At 41.8% G+C, this 15,140-nt stretch overlaps 2 protein-coding genes across 3 annotated transcripts in view; one reads left to right on the forward strand and one right to left on the reverse strand.

Moving 5' to 3' along the window:
* The window catches only part of TMEM163 (transmembrane protein 163), a 101,118-nt gene extending 90,323 nt beyond the window's left edge, over window positions 1-10,795 (reverse strand). Inside the window, exons 1-2 of one of the 2 annotated variants that reach the window (XM_068687376.1) lie at window positions 10,267-10,783; window positions 5,352-5,471 (exon numbers count right to left, since the gene is read on the reverse strand). In XM_068687376.1, coding sequence (XP_068543477.1) covers window positions 5,352-5,471; window positions 10,267-10,450 — 304 coding nt within the window. In that variant the 5' untranslated portion in view covers window positions 10,451-10,783. Of the gene's footprint in view, window positions 1-5,351; window positions 5,472-10,266 lie in introns of both variants that reach the window. The other variant, XM_068687377.1, reaches the window with a different exon arrangement.
* Window positions 10,796-11,550: 755 nt separating this feature from the next.
* Window positions 11,551-15,140, forward strand: part of ACMSD (aminocarboxymuconate semialdehyde decarboxylase) — a 44,762-nt gene continuing 41,172 nt past the window's right edge. The window contains exons 1-2 of the mRNA XM_068687372.1: window positions 11,551-11,662; window positions 12,846-12,937. The gene's annotated coding sequence lies outside the window, so the exon portion shown is untranslated. The remainder of the gene's footprint in view (window positions 11,663-12,845; window positions 12,938-15,140) is intronic.

Raw genomic sequence — 15,140 nt, forward strand, 5'->3', positions numbered from 1 at the left:
TTCTCAATAGACACAACAAATGTTCTGCTGAAAAAAAAAAAATAATCAGATTTTTAGGACTGAGAAATGCAAAGCTTTATAGCTCCCAGAAGAGAAAACACAAAGACCAAGACTGGCCATGTGGTCAGTGATCCTGGAGAATTCTGTTTAGGTGCCCAGCTGAGACGCTCTTAAACCAACCTGAGTTTTGAATGCCTGGCATTTTTCTGAAATTCAATGACCTTTAAAGACCGTTGGATTGGATAACCAAAGTAAAGAGGCTCAGAATCATGAGCCTTCAGCTACATTCATTATTAGTATTATTATTCACAGCTGCGTCCAGGGCATACTAAGTATTGTGCAAACAAGGCAAAGTCTGCATATATTTAATTTTTCTAGCAATGATAGGAATGGATCACTGGGAAAATCAGATTTTCATTACTAAATGAATACAGTCATTCCCCAACTTAGTTGTATGTGTAGCATGTCTGAGATGAGGAGTGACAGATGACATCAATATATCCACATCCAAGCATCCAGAGGACAACGTCTTCACTTGCCCAGTGTTTGTCCATGTAACTCCATTTGAACTGCACTGGAGTAGCATAATAGGGGAGAAGAATCAGCAACCATGTCCTACAGCTAGCCAAAATGAGATTTTCTGGCTCAGTTTAGTCATTTGAATGAGGAACGTGAACCCGGATCCAGACTTTCTAAGGTTTGTTGGCATTTCAATGTCTGCAGAGTCTAAGCTAGCATGAACCTCCTGTCTGAAAGCAAGCTCTATCCTAAAACTTCATTTTCCCTGCATTTCAAACAAAATGCCTCTCCAATCCCAGTATGTGAAAGTTTGCTTTAATAAACAATTTGTCAGGAATTCGTGTTTAAACACAAATGATTTTGCATACAAAATCAGAACATCAGTTTCTCTGCATTTTCTTGCAATGTCTTATCCTTGGACCAATAGTTAATTCTATAAAATACTTCCACTTATGGAACTATAGCTACCAAGTTTGCAACTGTAACACTGGACAGATTAATAGAATTCACCTTCTCAAAATAACAGTGCATATTTATTACACCAGCCTAAACAGTTACCAGGGTGAAACTTCTGATCATACACATATCACTTGCACTAAAGTCTTCAGTTATTTCTACAAAGCTCAACCCTCAAGTATGTCTACAGTGGTCTAAAACAAGCAACTGTGGTCCATCACGCAACTGGGATGGATTCCACAACCTGCCTGCTATTTCCCCAGCATTTTGCAAATAGCCCAGCGTCAACTTTTCCCGTGGTGCATTAACATGCAGAACCTATTCAGGCATGCTCTGACCTCACCGGGACTCAAGTCCCACCTTGACCACTGCCCTTTACAAAGCTGACATACAGTCTAAATTAATCTCTGGCTACAAAGGGAGCTTGCAGTGCAGAATTTGGTCTACGCGTTGTTTTGACATATCGATATGACCACTCCATTTGTTACGAAACAATTTTAGCTAATTAGATCAAAAAGATGAATGAACAGAACGCGTTCTGTGAATCACAAGTCTAAACGGAACAAGAAATACCAGGCAGAATGAGAGTTTGGTTTCTGCTTTGGTAATATGATCAGAGATTAGCTCATTGGGCAGAAAATAAACTCTAACAGCAAAAGACGTATTTGTATTTTTTTTCAAAATTAGGTTTTAGTCACATAAATGTCAAGAAACTAAGAACAATGGGTTGCAAAACACAAAAGTTCCATTCCACCTGTAATAATCCCTCATCCTCTCTTATGACACTGAAACGAGGCTCAAGATGAACCTACAACACTGCAGCTACAGGAAGGAGAAATTATAGTTGTTATTACAAAGTGATTTAGATCACACCATTATACTACACATACATACATTACAAAAATGTTTTACTACGCTATGATTCTTTTCTTGTATTATTGTGAAGCAGAAAGAAATAATTATGTTAAGGTGATTATTCCAGTACTTACTTGGGGTGCTGAGCAGCAACTTAATGCTGATTTTAGTAACTTTCATCATGCCCAGTCTCAGTTTACGGCTGTTTTTATAAAAATGAAAATACACTCTTGATGAGAACTCTACAAGCATGCATATTTCAGGCAATATAGAAAGCAAAAGGGAAATGAACTTATCTGTCAGGCATTGCTTAGTATCTGATCATAAACATGTTGCACAAAACCCACAAATGTCAGAATACACAGAGCTGATCCTAAGCAAGCCTAACTTACAGCCACTGAAGACAGCACCATAGGGCTCTGCTAACATCAAGGATTTTACAAAGTGAAGTCTGTAAAGACTTTATAGAAGCCTTGTGCAACCTTGTGCTGGCAAGCAATGTCTTCAACAGCACCCAGAGCTAGGGAGACCACGACAATTACCGCACGGTGCTTCTGCAGACAGGAAGCGGTATTTACAGACAGCAGCTCAAGCTGCCGAAAGGTCTCTTAAGAGCACAGAGATTCTGCAGTAAAATTAAGTATATTAAATACCTGACAGTAAAAAAGAATAGATCTTTCCAGAAATTTTGACCATATGTACTTTTAATAATAAGTCACACTTTTAATAATAAGTTAATAAGTCACACAGAGTTCAGTGGAGCTCTAGCCTCAAGTGCCACAGATCATTACTGAAATAAGGAACTTCTTTACATATTCAGATCAACTCAAGATTTATCAGTCTCTTTCAATATTACCAAGCAAAAGATCAGGGTTCAGCTGGGGCACTGTAATCCCACTGGAAGGAAACGTCTCATACCAATGTAAAGCAGCTATTCCAACACACTTTAATGCTGCAAAAACAGCTTGGGAAGCAACTTTGGTCTTTGAAAGGCTGGACATAATCAAGCTGCAGCACACAAGTGACAGGAAAGGTCATAAAAAAAGGGAAGGAAGTCTAGTTACAAATCCTTGGTTGGACAAGGAGGCTTGGGAACCACCTCCCCACTCTGCACACAGTCCGTGCAACAAGTATCACTTTCCTTAGCATTTTTCCTGTCCTCCAGGTGCCCCATTTCTTCAGCTGCAGTTACCAAGCAATGCCAATTCCCTGGCTCAGTATCTTTACCATATCAATTGCAGCTGCAAAGCAGCATTGTAAGATACATTCAGAAGAAAGGATTTTACGGCCTGTAAGAGTATAAACCAGAAATTTGCATAAAGACCTTATGAGGAAATCAGAAAGAGTAGTGAGAGTGCGTCAGTGTAGCCTGACAATTACCACAGCAGGTTCCCATTTCTCACTGCACATCACGGCTATGTTGCTAACACCTTACCATTACAGACAAGAGGTAAAAAGGAAGCAGGATACTTTAAATAGCAGGTGTTTGCAAAGAATTGGCAGTGTCAGACACCCCAGGGTGACAACCAGTCATTTATATAAAACAGGCAGCAAACTCTGGGAATCTGACATGTCTCCCAGATCACGGAGTGGCTAGAAAAACCTGCTAAAAGGACAGCAAAAGAGATGTGAGACAATAAACTGAACACAACTGCAAAATTGCATGGGGGAGCAAAATGATTCTAGAACCACTGCATTTTCCTCAAAGATTAAAAAGTTTTAATACTAAGCATACCAAACACCCTGACAATAGTTCAGTGGCACATAAGTTAACTGTCAATTGTTTATTAAGAGATCCCCTACAAATTGAATATGTATGTGTGCTGCTTCCTCTTTTGTTCTTCATAAATTTAACCCCTTCAGGCCATGAGGAAAGATTGCATAAACATAGCTGATTGCAGTCCTTCAATGACCATTCCACCTGAGTCACAATATACATGCAGGCAGGGACTACTCTATCTGCCTTTATTTGTTGTTAGGATTTCTAAACACTACCAGAATGACACAAATAAGGAAAATAAAGAGGGGAAAAAAATAAATAAAGATAGCAGATAACCTAACTAAATTACAAAATTTTAAGAGACCTTTTTAAAAGAAATAGAGTGGTTTAACTGCTGTTTTTGTGCTTATATCTTGCAAATCTGACCTAAGTTTAAAATAAAATAAAGCTATTTCTCAATATTTCCTAAAATTATATTGTTAATATGAAAGGAATTAAATTTATTCTAAAACACAGTTTTATGTTGCTGCAGTACAAAAGACAGACTATTGCATTTTCATGAAGCAGAACAAAATGGAAACTCTGGTGTCCTGCTTTCTTGTTAATGCTCAAATTCTTTAGTGTTAGACTCTGCTTTTAAGTGTTCCTGCTCTTTTCTCTGCTTTTTGAATCAAGCTGTTGTACCTATGTTTCCATAAAAACCGCTCCAAGTAATGTATTTTGGGTTTCAGAGACCATTTGGTCAGATTCTAATAATCTCTCCTGGGAGCTGACACCAACTTCCAGCAGCAGGTCGAACACTGCAGATTAGAATAATAAAACACATGCTGCTGCAGCTTCCAAAAAAAATGCAAGTGTCTTTTTCAAGCTGAAGAATGATGGTTTGAGACATCAAACCATCATTTTGATGCCTTGTCTCTTAGACAGAGCTTTCCTTTTGCTTATACAAACATACACATGTAATAATTCTTGTTTTTTCCTCTTTTAAACAAAGAATGTGCCATTGCAAAGATTTTGATCCAGACTCCACGTTTCTTTTGGTTCTTATGGGAATGTAGTGTTCCTCAGCTGACTAAGTTCGAATGCTAGTGGTTTAAAATTTTGCATTGAACTGAAATATATCTTTATTTACACAATGCGGCATTTTTTCCTGTTTTGAAATAAAATAAATATATTTCACTTTTCCAAATAAAGGGGTTTTTGTTTGTTTGTTTTTCAAAATTTTGTGTAAATGTAAAACAGACAAATGTCTTGAAACTTAGGGAAAAACACTGGCTTAAAAACAGGCTGGTATTTCTCTTTCACATGAACAAGTTGTTAGGTTATCTGCTAGTGTAAGAAAAATTATATATTTCCCCCTTATAATTCACTGCCGTTTATTATGGTGTTCCAACCATGAATCCCAGGTGGATTAAGGCTTATCATATTTGACCCCTTTGGTTAAAGGCAATCCACTCCATAATGATTTTTTTTTACACTGTTCTGTAAAATGAACAGTTCCACATACATAAATGCTAACAGGAATGAACATCTCCTGTTTCTTTCTCCGACCTTCAACAACCCTATTCTCTGCAGAAAAAAAAAAAACAACAGTTTTACTAATTTATAAGCACCATGCAGACACAGGCAGTCTAGAGAGAAACCTTTTTAGCAGTTGCAAAGAAAAAACATGAGAAAGCTTCCATACAGATTCTGAAAAATTCTGGGAATCAAACAGAATAAAGGAGAAAAAAAAAAAAAAAAAGGAAGGAAAAAAAAAAAAGAAAGAGGTGTGAAGATTTAAAATATTCCCAATACTCACTGAAAGCAGCCACTGCAAGAGCCAGTGTGACAATAATGGAGACCCAGGAAACCCACAATGCCTTCTTTCTGTAGCTTTGAGCTTCATGAGGTTTTAGCCTTGTACTGCTTTCTAGTAAACCTGATAAGCAATAAGCAAAGAGGGTATGAACAATACAATGCTCTTTTTAAAAACACAGCTGTGTTAGTTCAGACCTAGATCGCATATTTACATTCTACATTACATATCGAATCAATACAGAATCAAATCCTCCTCACATTAGCACAGTTAGGTGAATAAAGCCATCAGAAATGTATGAGTAAGCAAGCACAACACACACAAGCTGGTTTGATTCCACACGGAAGGTAAGGCCCACACCTCAGCCACTTGTAAGAGCACTGCAGTTGTGTGGCAGTTAACAGAAATTCACATCACTTGTGTTTTCCACCTGTACACCTACACAAGAGCGAGCCCCATCCTACACTCACTGAGATCAAAAATCATTTCTGCAGTTCAGGATCCTGCACGTAATTAACATAGGAGAAAAACTGGTGTCCGCCAGCCTCTGAGAAATAACCTACCGATGCACGGGAACACACTGCACATGTTGAGCATCAAAGTAGAAGCAGGCACACTTTAGAATCAAAGCTAGCACAGTTGAAAAGAACTCTTGAAGCATAATGTCCTCCCCCAAAGGTAAGAATACATCCCCGTCTAGAAGCTGCACCAGGAACTGTCTGAAGAACAATTCGGGCCTTACTCTAATCAGCACAAAAGTCTGCTAACAAAAGGGAACAGGACTGCTTCCTCTCTTCTTTGATGCTTTCAATTTGTGGGAATCTTTTGTCCACTCATCTTAAATTGCAGAAAAGAACCCAAGTTAAAAATAAAGTACATTCTTTGGTTTTCGTTCTCTCAGTCTGAGTCTTAAGGCACTTTTCTGATGCGTTCATAATTAAACATATTTGCCATTTGTTTATCCCATCCAGATTCTTTTCTGCATATGATATTCATCTAATTTGAAACATGCAAATACACTTTTTTTCACCAGCAAGTTCCAGCTCAAATCTGCTGGTGACAGAAGGCCTGATGACTTTTAACTTTCTTAATGAATTACTCCAGAAATTGTGGGTGGTCCTTCTCAGGTGATGATCCCTTTTCAGAGGGACTTGCCTGCCCACAATGTGCAGAAGTAGGGCGCCGTGTGTAGAAATGTCATTGAAATGTGTGTAGAAATAGCACAGTCTTTCAGTCCAATGTCTTAGGCAAAGGGTAGGGAAGAGGAGTGCTGGCAGACAAAGCAGCCGATTAAAATCTAACAGCTAAAGCTGTCACTGTCCTCGCCTCCCCCAGTTTTATCTCCAACCTTTCTGATGGCTACTGCAACCCTGGAGGTAGGGACACCTGATCTGGTTATGAGCGTACTCCTGAGCCCACACCACGCTTAGCCCAGTTTATTAATGCTAGCAGATATTAATTTCAGCTGGCTGTAATGCGCTGGCTCAACACTGCAGTGGTTTCAGAATCAACGCAGAAGTGAATCAGACATCTCTGCCTCAGGGGCAGCAATGTGTCAGCAGCAGGGTAGGCATCCAGGGCTGGTAGCAATTTGAGCCACCAGATTTTATTCTGCCACTTCCAGCCTGTCAGAACTCTAATCCCAGAATAGTTGGTGGAATTCACCCTCTCTTGGAAAAATGCCTTACGCTTTTTCACGTCAATTACTCTGCCTGGAAAGCAGAGAGAGTTTCTCTATTAGAGAGTTCAGAAAGACACAGGGAGAATTTAAATTAATGCTGTGTTTTCAGACAACTTCAAATATTTCCTCCCTTCTAGGCTACACTCTTCATGAATGAAAAAGAATTTGCAAACTTGCGCACAAGAGAATTACTAGGCCCAACAGAAAACAATGTCTGTGTCTTACTATGCAAATTCTTTGTCTGACACCTGAAAATCACCAGATGACAACTCTGAAAGGTTGGGGTCCTTTACCTACAGCACTGCACAGCCATTTCTCACATAGCCTCCCTTCATTTGTGTGAAGAAATATATATTTTTTGCAATGTTTCACCTATCTTCTGACAGGACACATAATGATTAACAGTTTAATTGCTATCTGATATGAGATCAATAACAACAGATTTTGAAATGAAGGATTAACTTCTACTAATAAAACCACACAGAAACAATCTCATGTTTTTGTGATTCCCCCTTCCTGCCCCCTCCCCAGTACAAGCATTTTAAATTAAGGCCCAAATCTTGCTGGAGTATAAAGCAAAGTAGGTTTCCTTAGCCAATTTTGATTCTCAAGACTTCAAACATGAAATAAACACAAAACAGAGAAAGAAACATCCTTCACCTGGTTCTTTCTTTAAAGACATCCTATAGTTCATGGCTACTGCTCACTATTACCTGGGAAGACCAACATATACGGTTGATAATTACAATTCAAATAATATCCTAATTAAGTTGAGAAGTGAATAATAAGCCCCAGAGCTGGCAAAGCACTGCTAATTAGTATTCACATGTCAAGCACGTGTCCAGTATGACAGAGACTGCAATCCTTATAAAACTGAACCACTTCTGCCGTGCATGTGTGTGTGCGTGTGTCTTTCTCTCTCTCTCTCTCTCAAAATGGCTGGCATATTCTAGCTATCAGATATGATCCTTTCCTTCCTAAAGTAGTATTTTCCGTAATTAAAATTCTCTTCCCTGAAAAGATTGTATTTTTCTCAGGAGTGTCCCAAGGGACAGCACACAAAAATACAAACTCATTCACAGGACTACCAAGCCCATAACATGGAAATTATTGAGAATCAACACCTGCTCATTAATTTACACACAACAACACGATTCACAAGGTAAACCTCCACATTTTTTCTCTGACCATAAGAAAACAAATTTTAAGCATCCATTGGAGGCAGGCTGAATGATACTTTCAGTATAACCTGCATTGCAACAAAAATGAAAGGCTTGTATCTGCTGATAAAATTCCTCCACCCTGATATTAACATACTGAATAATTTTACTGACAATTATTTATTTAACACATAGATAACCCTACGTTAAAGAAGAGACGATGAGCTGGTTAAATCCACTGGATTTTTACTTTATCTTTTAGTATCTTCCTATATTAACTGATTTTCTTCCAAAAAAAAATCAGAAGAAAAAAAACCTGCCTAACAGTTGCAGAACACAAGCTTGGCATATTTGTGAAGTGATTCTAGGATATTCTTTACCATATGCTGACTTACCAGAAGTACTTTTCTATTTGGCTAAAGGATCATTTTAAAATGTCAAGTTAGAATTTGTGAAAGAGATAAGGCAAATAGAAAAATTGTTCACGTAAGATGTCAATTTAAGGACCCCATAAAAAAAAATAAATACCACCAAATTTGGGTCTAGATCTCTAAGAGCAAATATCTTGTTCTGAAATTTGAGGTTATTTTTTATTTTTAGCAAACATGGAAGTATCATCTCTATAACTGGATCAGCTATGATTCATAGGAAAAGAGCATAAGAAAGAGTACAATCTAAAAGGACAGACTGTAACAATTCCAATGGGGACAACCTGCAAAAAGCAGACCAGAATATCCTCTATGATGGCTGGGAATTAAGCTGGGAGATGGAATTGGTGACTTTCCTATGAAAGACTGCAAGAAAAAGCTACCACAAGGGCCATTGGAAGAGTGTGAATGCAAAGAAAGAAATAATCAGCAGCTTTAGTCTCTTCTCCCTCCTGGAAAGAAAGGTTAGGAACATTGCGCTTTCTCTTTTTGGAACTACCCTTAGTAGCAAAAGGCCCAGCTTTCATCTTTAGCTCTGTCATACTGGGCACAAACGGAAAATTTCTGCACTCAAACTTCCACGTTTGAACCCTAACCAAAATTTCCGATTCCTACTACTTAAAACAGAACTGAAGCCTCAAGCTGCCCTCAGTCGAGATGCCTGCCACCTGCCATTGGCTGTGACAGTAAGGGCACCCTTGGGAAAAGGGTTGTCCCCAGTCCCAACGTGACCAAAAGCAGGCAGGGAAGGTGGTGATTCCTCTTCCCCAGTACATCTATTTCATGGCTAAAATAAGCTAGCAAGCACGGGAGTTTGGAAAGCCGGAGAGAGACCAGGAGGATACAGGGGTTACGTGTAGGATGGGGTGAAGACTGGGAACACAAAAGGGACTTTGGGATGCACAACGAAAAAAAAAAAAAAAAAGAAAAATGGGACAAAATGGAACAGAGATGCTAAGGAAAACACAGTATGTGAAATAAAAAATAGAGACAAATTGTGTGGAACAGGAGCCTGGAGGCGTTACAGAGGCCGGGGCAAGGCGGAGGGTTAAAATGGCAGCTGCCTGTATTCCCAGACGGGCGGCAGGTAAGCAAAGTGCCTTGCACACCACCAACAGACGTCCAAAAATTAACATGTTTGAGGCTAGCACGGCTGGGAAGCAGGCAGCCTTCCACCTCTGGTCAGGGTCTTCGGTAAAGAATAAAAAGAACAAAACACCAGTCGGGGGACGGGGACTCAGGAGGGCCCTGACTGACCTGGCCGCCCGGGGCCCCGCTGACAGGAGCCCGGCGGCGCCATGTGCGCCCCGGGGCAGGCAAGTTTTCGGTGGGAGCAGCCCCGAGTGGAGTTTGTGAGGAGATTTTTAAAGCTGGGAAACGAAAAGGGAAAGGCTCGGGGAGCGGGGTGCTGTGAAGGAGTGCCCGCGGGGTCCGGGCAGAGCCGGTGTGGGGCTGACAGGGGTGGGAAGGGCTCCCGTGGAGGCGTGAGGAGGTAGTGCTGCGCCCGTCAGGGGGCTGCAGGGGAAGACGGAGGGGAAAAAAAAATAAAAAATTAAAAAACTGCCGGGGGTGGGCGTCGGGCGGCCGGGGCCGGAGGGAGGCTGCCCAGGGGGAAGGCGGGTGCGCGGTGAGGGACGCCGGGCGCTCACCTCGGTCCTCCAGCCCCTCGCTGAACTGCCCGCTCTCCCCGATCCGCAGCTGCTGCTGCTGCTGCTGCTGCTGCTGCTGCTGCTGCTGCTGCTGCTCCCGGGGGGGCAGCGCCGGGCTGCTCCCGGGGGGCTGCACGATGGCGGGGTCCGGGGTGCTGTCCAGGGCGGCTGCGGACGGCTCCATGGCTGGCGAGGAGGCGGCTGGCGAGCGGAGCGGCGAGGCGAGGAGCGAGCGGGAGCATCCAGCCCGGGTGCGAGCCCGGGGAGAGGAGGAGACAGACTCCGGCTCAGAGCATCAGGGAGCCGGGGCCAGGCGGCGAACAAACTCCTCCGGCTGCTCCCCGCGGCCGCCTCATCGCGAACCTCGGCACCGCCGCCGCCGCCGGGGGGCAGGTGGGAGAGCGGTGCCGCCTCCCGGCGCTGCCCTTCCCCTCCCCGCCCCGGGGAGCGCCTTCGGAGGCGGCAGCAGCAGCGCCCGGCTCCGGGGACGGGACCGGGGATGGCACCGGGACCGGGGGGCAGCTGTGCCCCGTGCCGAGCGGCCTGTGAGGAGCCGCCGTCCCGCCGGGGTGTTGGGGAGGGGAGAGGTGGCGGCGCTCCCTCCCCTCAGGGCCGCCGGGGCTGGCTGAGGCTGAGGGAAGCCCCCCACAGCCCGCAGGGACCTCGGGCTTGAGGCGCTTGGCCTGGCGGGCTCCCCTCGCCATGCCGGGCTCTGCCTTCCCCCTGCGGGGTTTGGGGTGTCTTTAGAGGGCAGAGCCCCCCGTGGCCCCCTTAGGATGAGGGGCAAACGCTGCCCCCCGCTCCCGAGGTGCTGGTCCAGCAGGGGAGCAAGGCGCCATCCGCCCCTCCTGCCAGATTTGCAGGTGAATTTGCTCTCTCTCCACCCGCTATTGCCATTTTTCAGGACCACACACACCCCTCTCAGATCCCGCAGAGGTGAAATTTGGTCATGTTGACAGCTATTAGTTAATATTAGGCTAAAATCTGTCCCAAAACATACGGTGGTGTCATGGGGGTGCATGGGATTAGAGCTGGAGACTTGGTGTCCACGGACACACGGACACAGTTCTCTCGCTTGGCCTTTCTAGGGCCACAGAAAAACACTGGTGGAAAAAAAAAAAATAATAATAAAATACCTTAGGAGAACAGAAGTGGGGAAAAAATAGAGAATTTTACTGATAGATCTGTGCCAGAGCTGTTAGCTTCTTCCTCTCTGCTGGTTTCTAATGACTAAATAGAGAAGTGCAAATAAGGAAAAGCGTTTTCTGTGCTAGGACAGGCTCCCAGTTGCGTGCTCACTGGCATGCAGATAAATGTTGAAACTGCGCTGTGCTCTGACTTGCATCTAGGAAAATACCAGAAGACAATTAGACATTGCAGCCCGGGTCCTCAGTCGGTATGTAAGCGTATAATCTCCATTTATGTTATATAAAGTTCAGGTTGCCTTTCTCTTTTGACAGGTTAGCAAATCTGGGGAGTATGCAAAGACCAATGGGAAACCAAAATTTATGCAAACCGAGGAACATGATTTTGTATCCTGTCAATCTTGCCTTAAAAAAGTTTTGTGACGCTTTAGGAATACCTATTTGGGAATGGTTTGTGAGCTAGTGAGCTGACTTAGGTTTAAGCAAATGCCTCAATGCTGTGTGATAATCTTTTCAGCTGTATTTTAAAACATTGATTATTTTAAAAAGTAAATATAAGTAAACAAGGAAATAAATAAGGAAAGGTATATAAACTATAATTTTAGAAACTTATTGATGTTCAGGCCTTATAGAATGAAGATGGAATTCAACCTTATAGAATTGAGTTGGCTATCATGGCGAGAGGGACTGGTGTTTGCTTTTTACCTAATCTCATGATTCCTTCATGTATAGTCTGCTGTGCATACTAAATGAAATATTTTTGAAGTCTTCTGCCTCTCACTTAAATTTGATCTTCACCCTTATCTATCTTACTGTGCTTGGTGATCTCAGGGCTTTTGCTCTTCTAGTTGGATTGACATAAATGTGAATGTAAACAATGCCTACAGTATTTTTATTTTCCTTCATGTAATAGATGCAATATTGTAAAGTGTCTATTTGATGTTAATGTCAAAAGACATTCTCACTTGCATAAGCTAACACAAGTGAGTTATTCTGAGGAAAATGCTTTTTGGGGTTTGGGCTTAGCTGGGAGAGATTGGAAACTAGTAACTCCAAATATATTTTTTTTCTTTATGGGCTGTTCATAGATATGAGATATAGATATGAGACATGAGAATGAAAAGTAGAAAATAACTTTTGTTATTTGCTCAAAGTATTAGATTGCCACATCTCTGTAGCACTTATAATGTGTTTGTAAAGAAAAGAGAATCCTTACCTTTGAGTAGAACCAATTTTGTAACCTGATGAGAGACAAAGGATTGGGGCCAAATCACTTTTCAGCACCTGGCAGGGATACAAAACCTCTGAGTCAGATTTGGGAGTCATGCTCCCATGCAGAGTTTATCCATTGCAAGCCATGAAGAGTCCCTTGAAATTGCTGCAATGGATTTAATGCTCCCTAATGCAACTACTGCAAGATTCTCTCTCTTCTAGGGAGATATGTCCATATCAAATGGATTCCATCAGGATTCCTTGCATAAATGGAAAACAGACCACTGATTCGCATTGAACACTACTTCCTTTCTGTAAGTTTCTCTAAGTTACTTTAGCATTCTTATAACTTCCAGAAATCATCACAAGAGGAAAGTTCCTGGAGATTCCTAATTCTATTTCTTTAAAAGGAGGTGAAAGAGGCAGGTTTCCAAATGACTTGGAAATGAAAGTAAAAATAATAACAATTAAAAAAAAAAAAAGCTAGGAAGACCTAACCAGAAATTTTCAATTTTAATATGTTTCGTTTTCTTTTTTTAGATGTTCTCAATTGCTGTTCTTGCATGAAACTGTCTGGTAGGGGCTGCAGCTGTCTCTATTTGTATAAATGCTATAGTGTTCAGGCTATAGAAAAGAATATGAGGCTTGCAAAGAATATTGGTGTTTCTTCTAAATTACTCTTTTCAGTGCTTTCAAACATGGCCTCACGAGAAGGGGTGTACTCTGTCTGTAAGTAAATACAAATTCAAAACATTCAACTCCACAATGCAGAGTCTTTCAGATCAGACCATTATTTATATAAGCTGGCTATTGAGAAGCAGAAAGACTGCAACATCATAGAAGCTAGAAGCTGCTTTCTTTTCCAGCATTGCCTATAATTTCTCATGACACCTCTTTGACCCAAAGTATATTACATTGGATAAAGAGGTAAGGTTAGGGGTTTAAAGACCTGGGTCCCATTTTCCATCCCTGTTGGACTTTTTGTGTAGCAAGTCTGTACGCAAAGTCAACAAAGAGAAAAAGACCTGGCCATAATCACTGTGTTATTATATGATATTATTTCTTGGCTTCTCAAATATCCCTTTGTTGGAGAGGAACCAGGAGAACCCCAAATCAATTAAAAACAAACAAACAAAAAAAAAAATCAATGAAAAATCGCTTCCCTGGGTTCAATCTAAATCAGCTGATGCCATCCCATGTTCTGTAGCTGCTGCAAGATTAACATCCACTTGCAGAACTTTCTTCCCTGCTGGAACTGCCTGTAATTTCCATAACGTTTTGCCTTCCATAGAAAAGGTGGTTCCAAATTGGATGGAGGTCTCTTGCACCCCAGCAACCAATGATAATGAAGAGAGCCTTGTTTTTCTTTATCCAGATTGTCTGTGTTCTGTTTTTGCTGAGGTTACTTGTGGTGGTGGTGGTGGTTCATTTGTTCCTTCTTCCTGCCCCTCCTCCTTCCTTCTACTGAATAAGTGAAAAATACCTATCAGATTTGTGATACTTCCTTCAGGCCCACTCTAACTCTTAGCAGTCACAGAAAAAAAAATATATTTGACAAAGTTTGGATGAGGTCCATCATTTTACTCATTTCCAAGGTAGACATTCTCCTGGGGAAATAGCATTCTCTTGAGAGTAGAGTAAGCTGTTGTCCTGTTATAGTCCCCTTGTTTCACTTAAACAGTGTCATACTACCGTCAGCACCCACTATGGCATGATAAAGAGTAGCACAGTGCAAAGAGGCAGAAAGAACGTGGTATCACCTCATTCTGCAGAGTGGAACCAATGGGTGGCAATAGGAAAACAGGTCCCGGTTCTTCTGTCAGATAGTGGTCGCTGTGCGAGTGTAGAATATCTGTTATTCCTCGTCAGTCTCTGTAGAGTGAAATAAATCCATTTTCATTATAAGCACAGTTGGATGTGTTAGTATTATATGTTCATTTGTCATGCTGAAAATGAGAGGTACATCTATTCTAGACTTATATTTCCTTTTCTTTTTAGCACTACTTACAGGAACATTTTCACCTGAATTAGCAGAACACTGTGGTGCATTCAGAGACTCCTAAGAAGGAAGTTTGCTTGTTTTGATTGACATTAACTAGTCGATATTCCATATTGACCAGCACCTTGAGTGCAGCACTTAAGTTGAGAGCACTCTTGCATATTTGGGAAGAGTGTCAGCTGGCCCAGTGATTATGTTTTAGTATGTTTAAAGGCATAAGAGCAATACAATACTGTCACCATTAGCCAGGTTGTTTGCAGGGTTGTGTTTCATACACATCTTAAATGGAAAAACTGCCTTTTTCTGGCAGCAAAATACTGTATTTGTCACTGACATTTTATTGCAGTATCAGGAGTGCTAGTGTAGGCCAGGATGGTTTATTAGTTTGGTCAGAGGCCTTATGACATTCAAAAGAAAACATTCACTTCGTACTTTCATCAGTTGGTATTTCATGGAACTCCAGCAGGAGGTAATAGCATCCCCATTCAGTTCCACAGGAGACACATCTGAAACAAAAA

This window comes from Anas acuta, chromosome 6 (genome assembly GCF_963932015.1).
Source record: "Anas acuta chromosome 6, bAnaAcu1.1, whole genome shotgun sequence".
Lineage (NCBI taxonomy): Eukaryota > Metazoa > Chordata > Aves > Anseriformes > Anatidae > Anas > Anas acuta.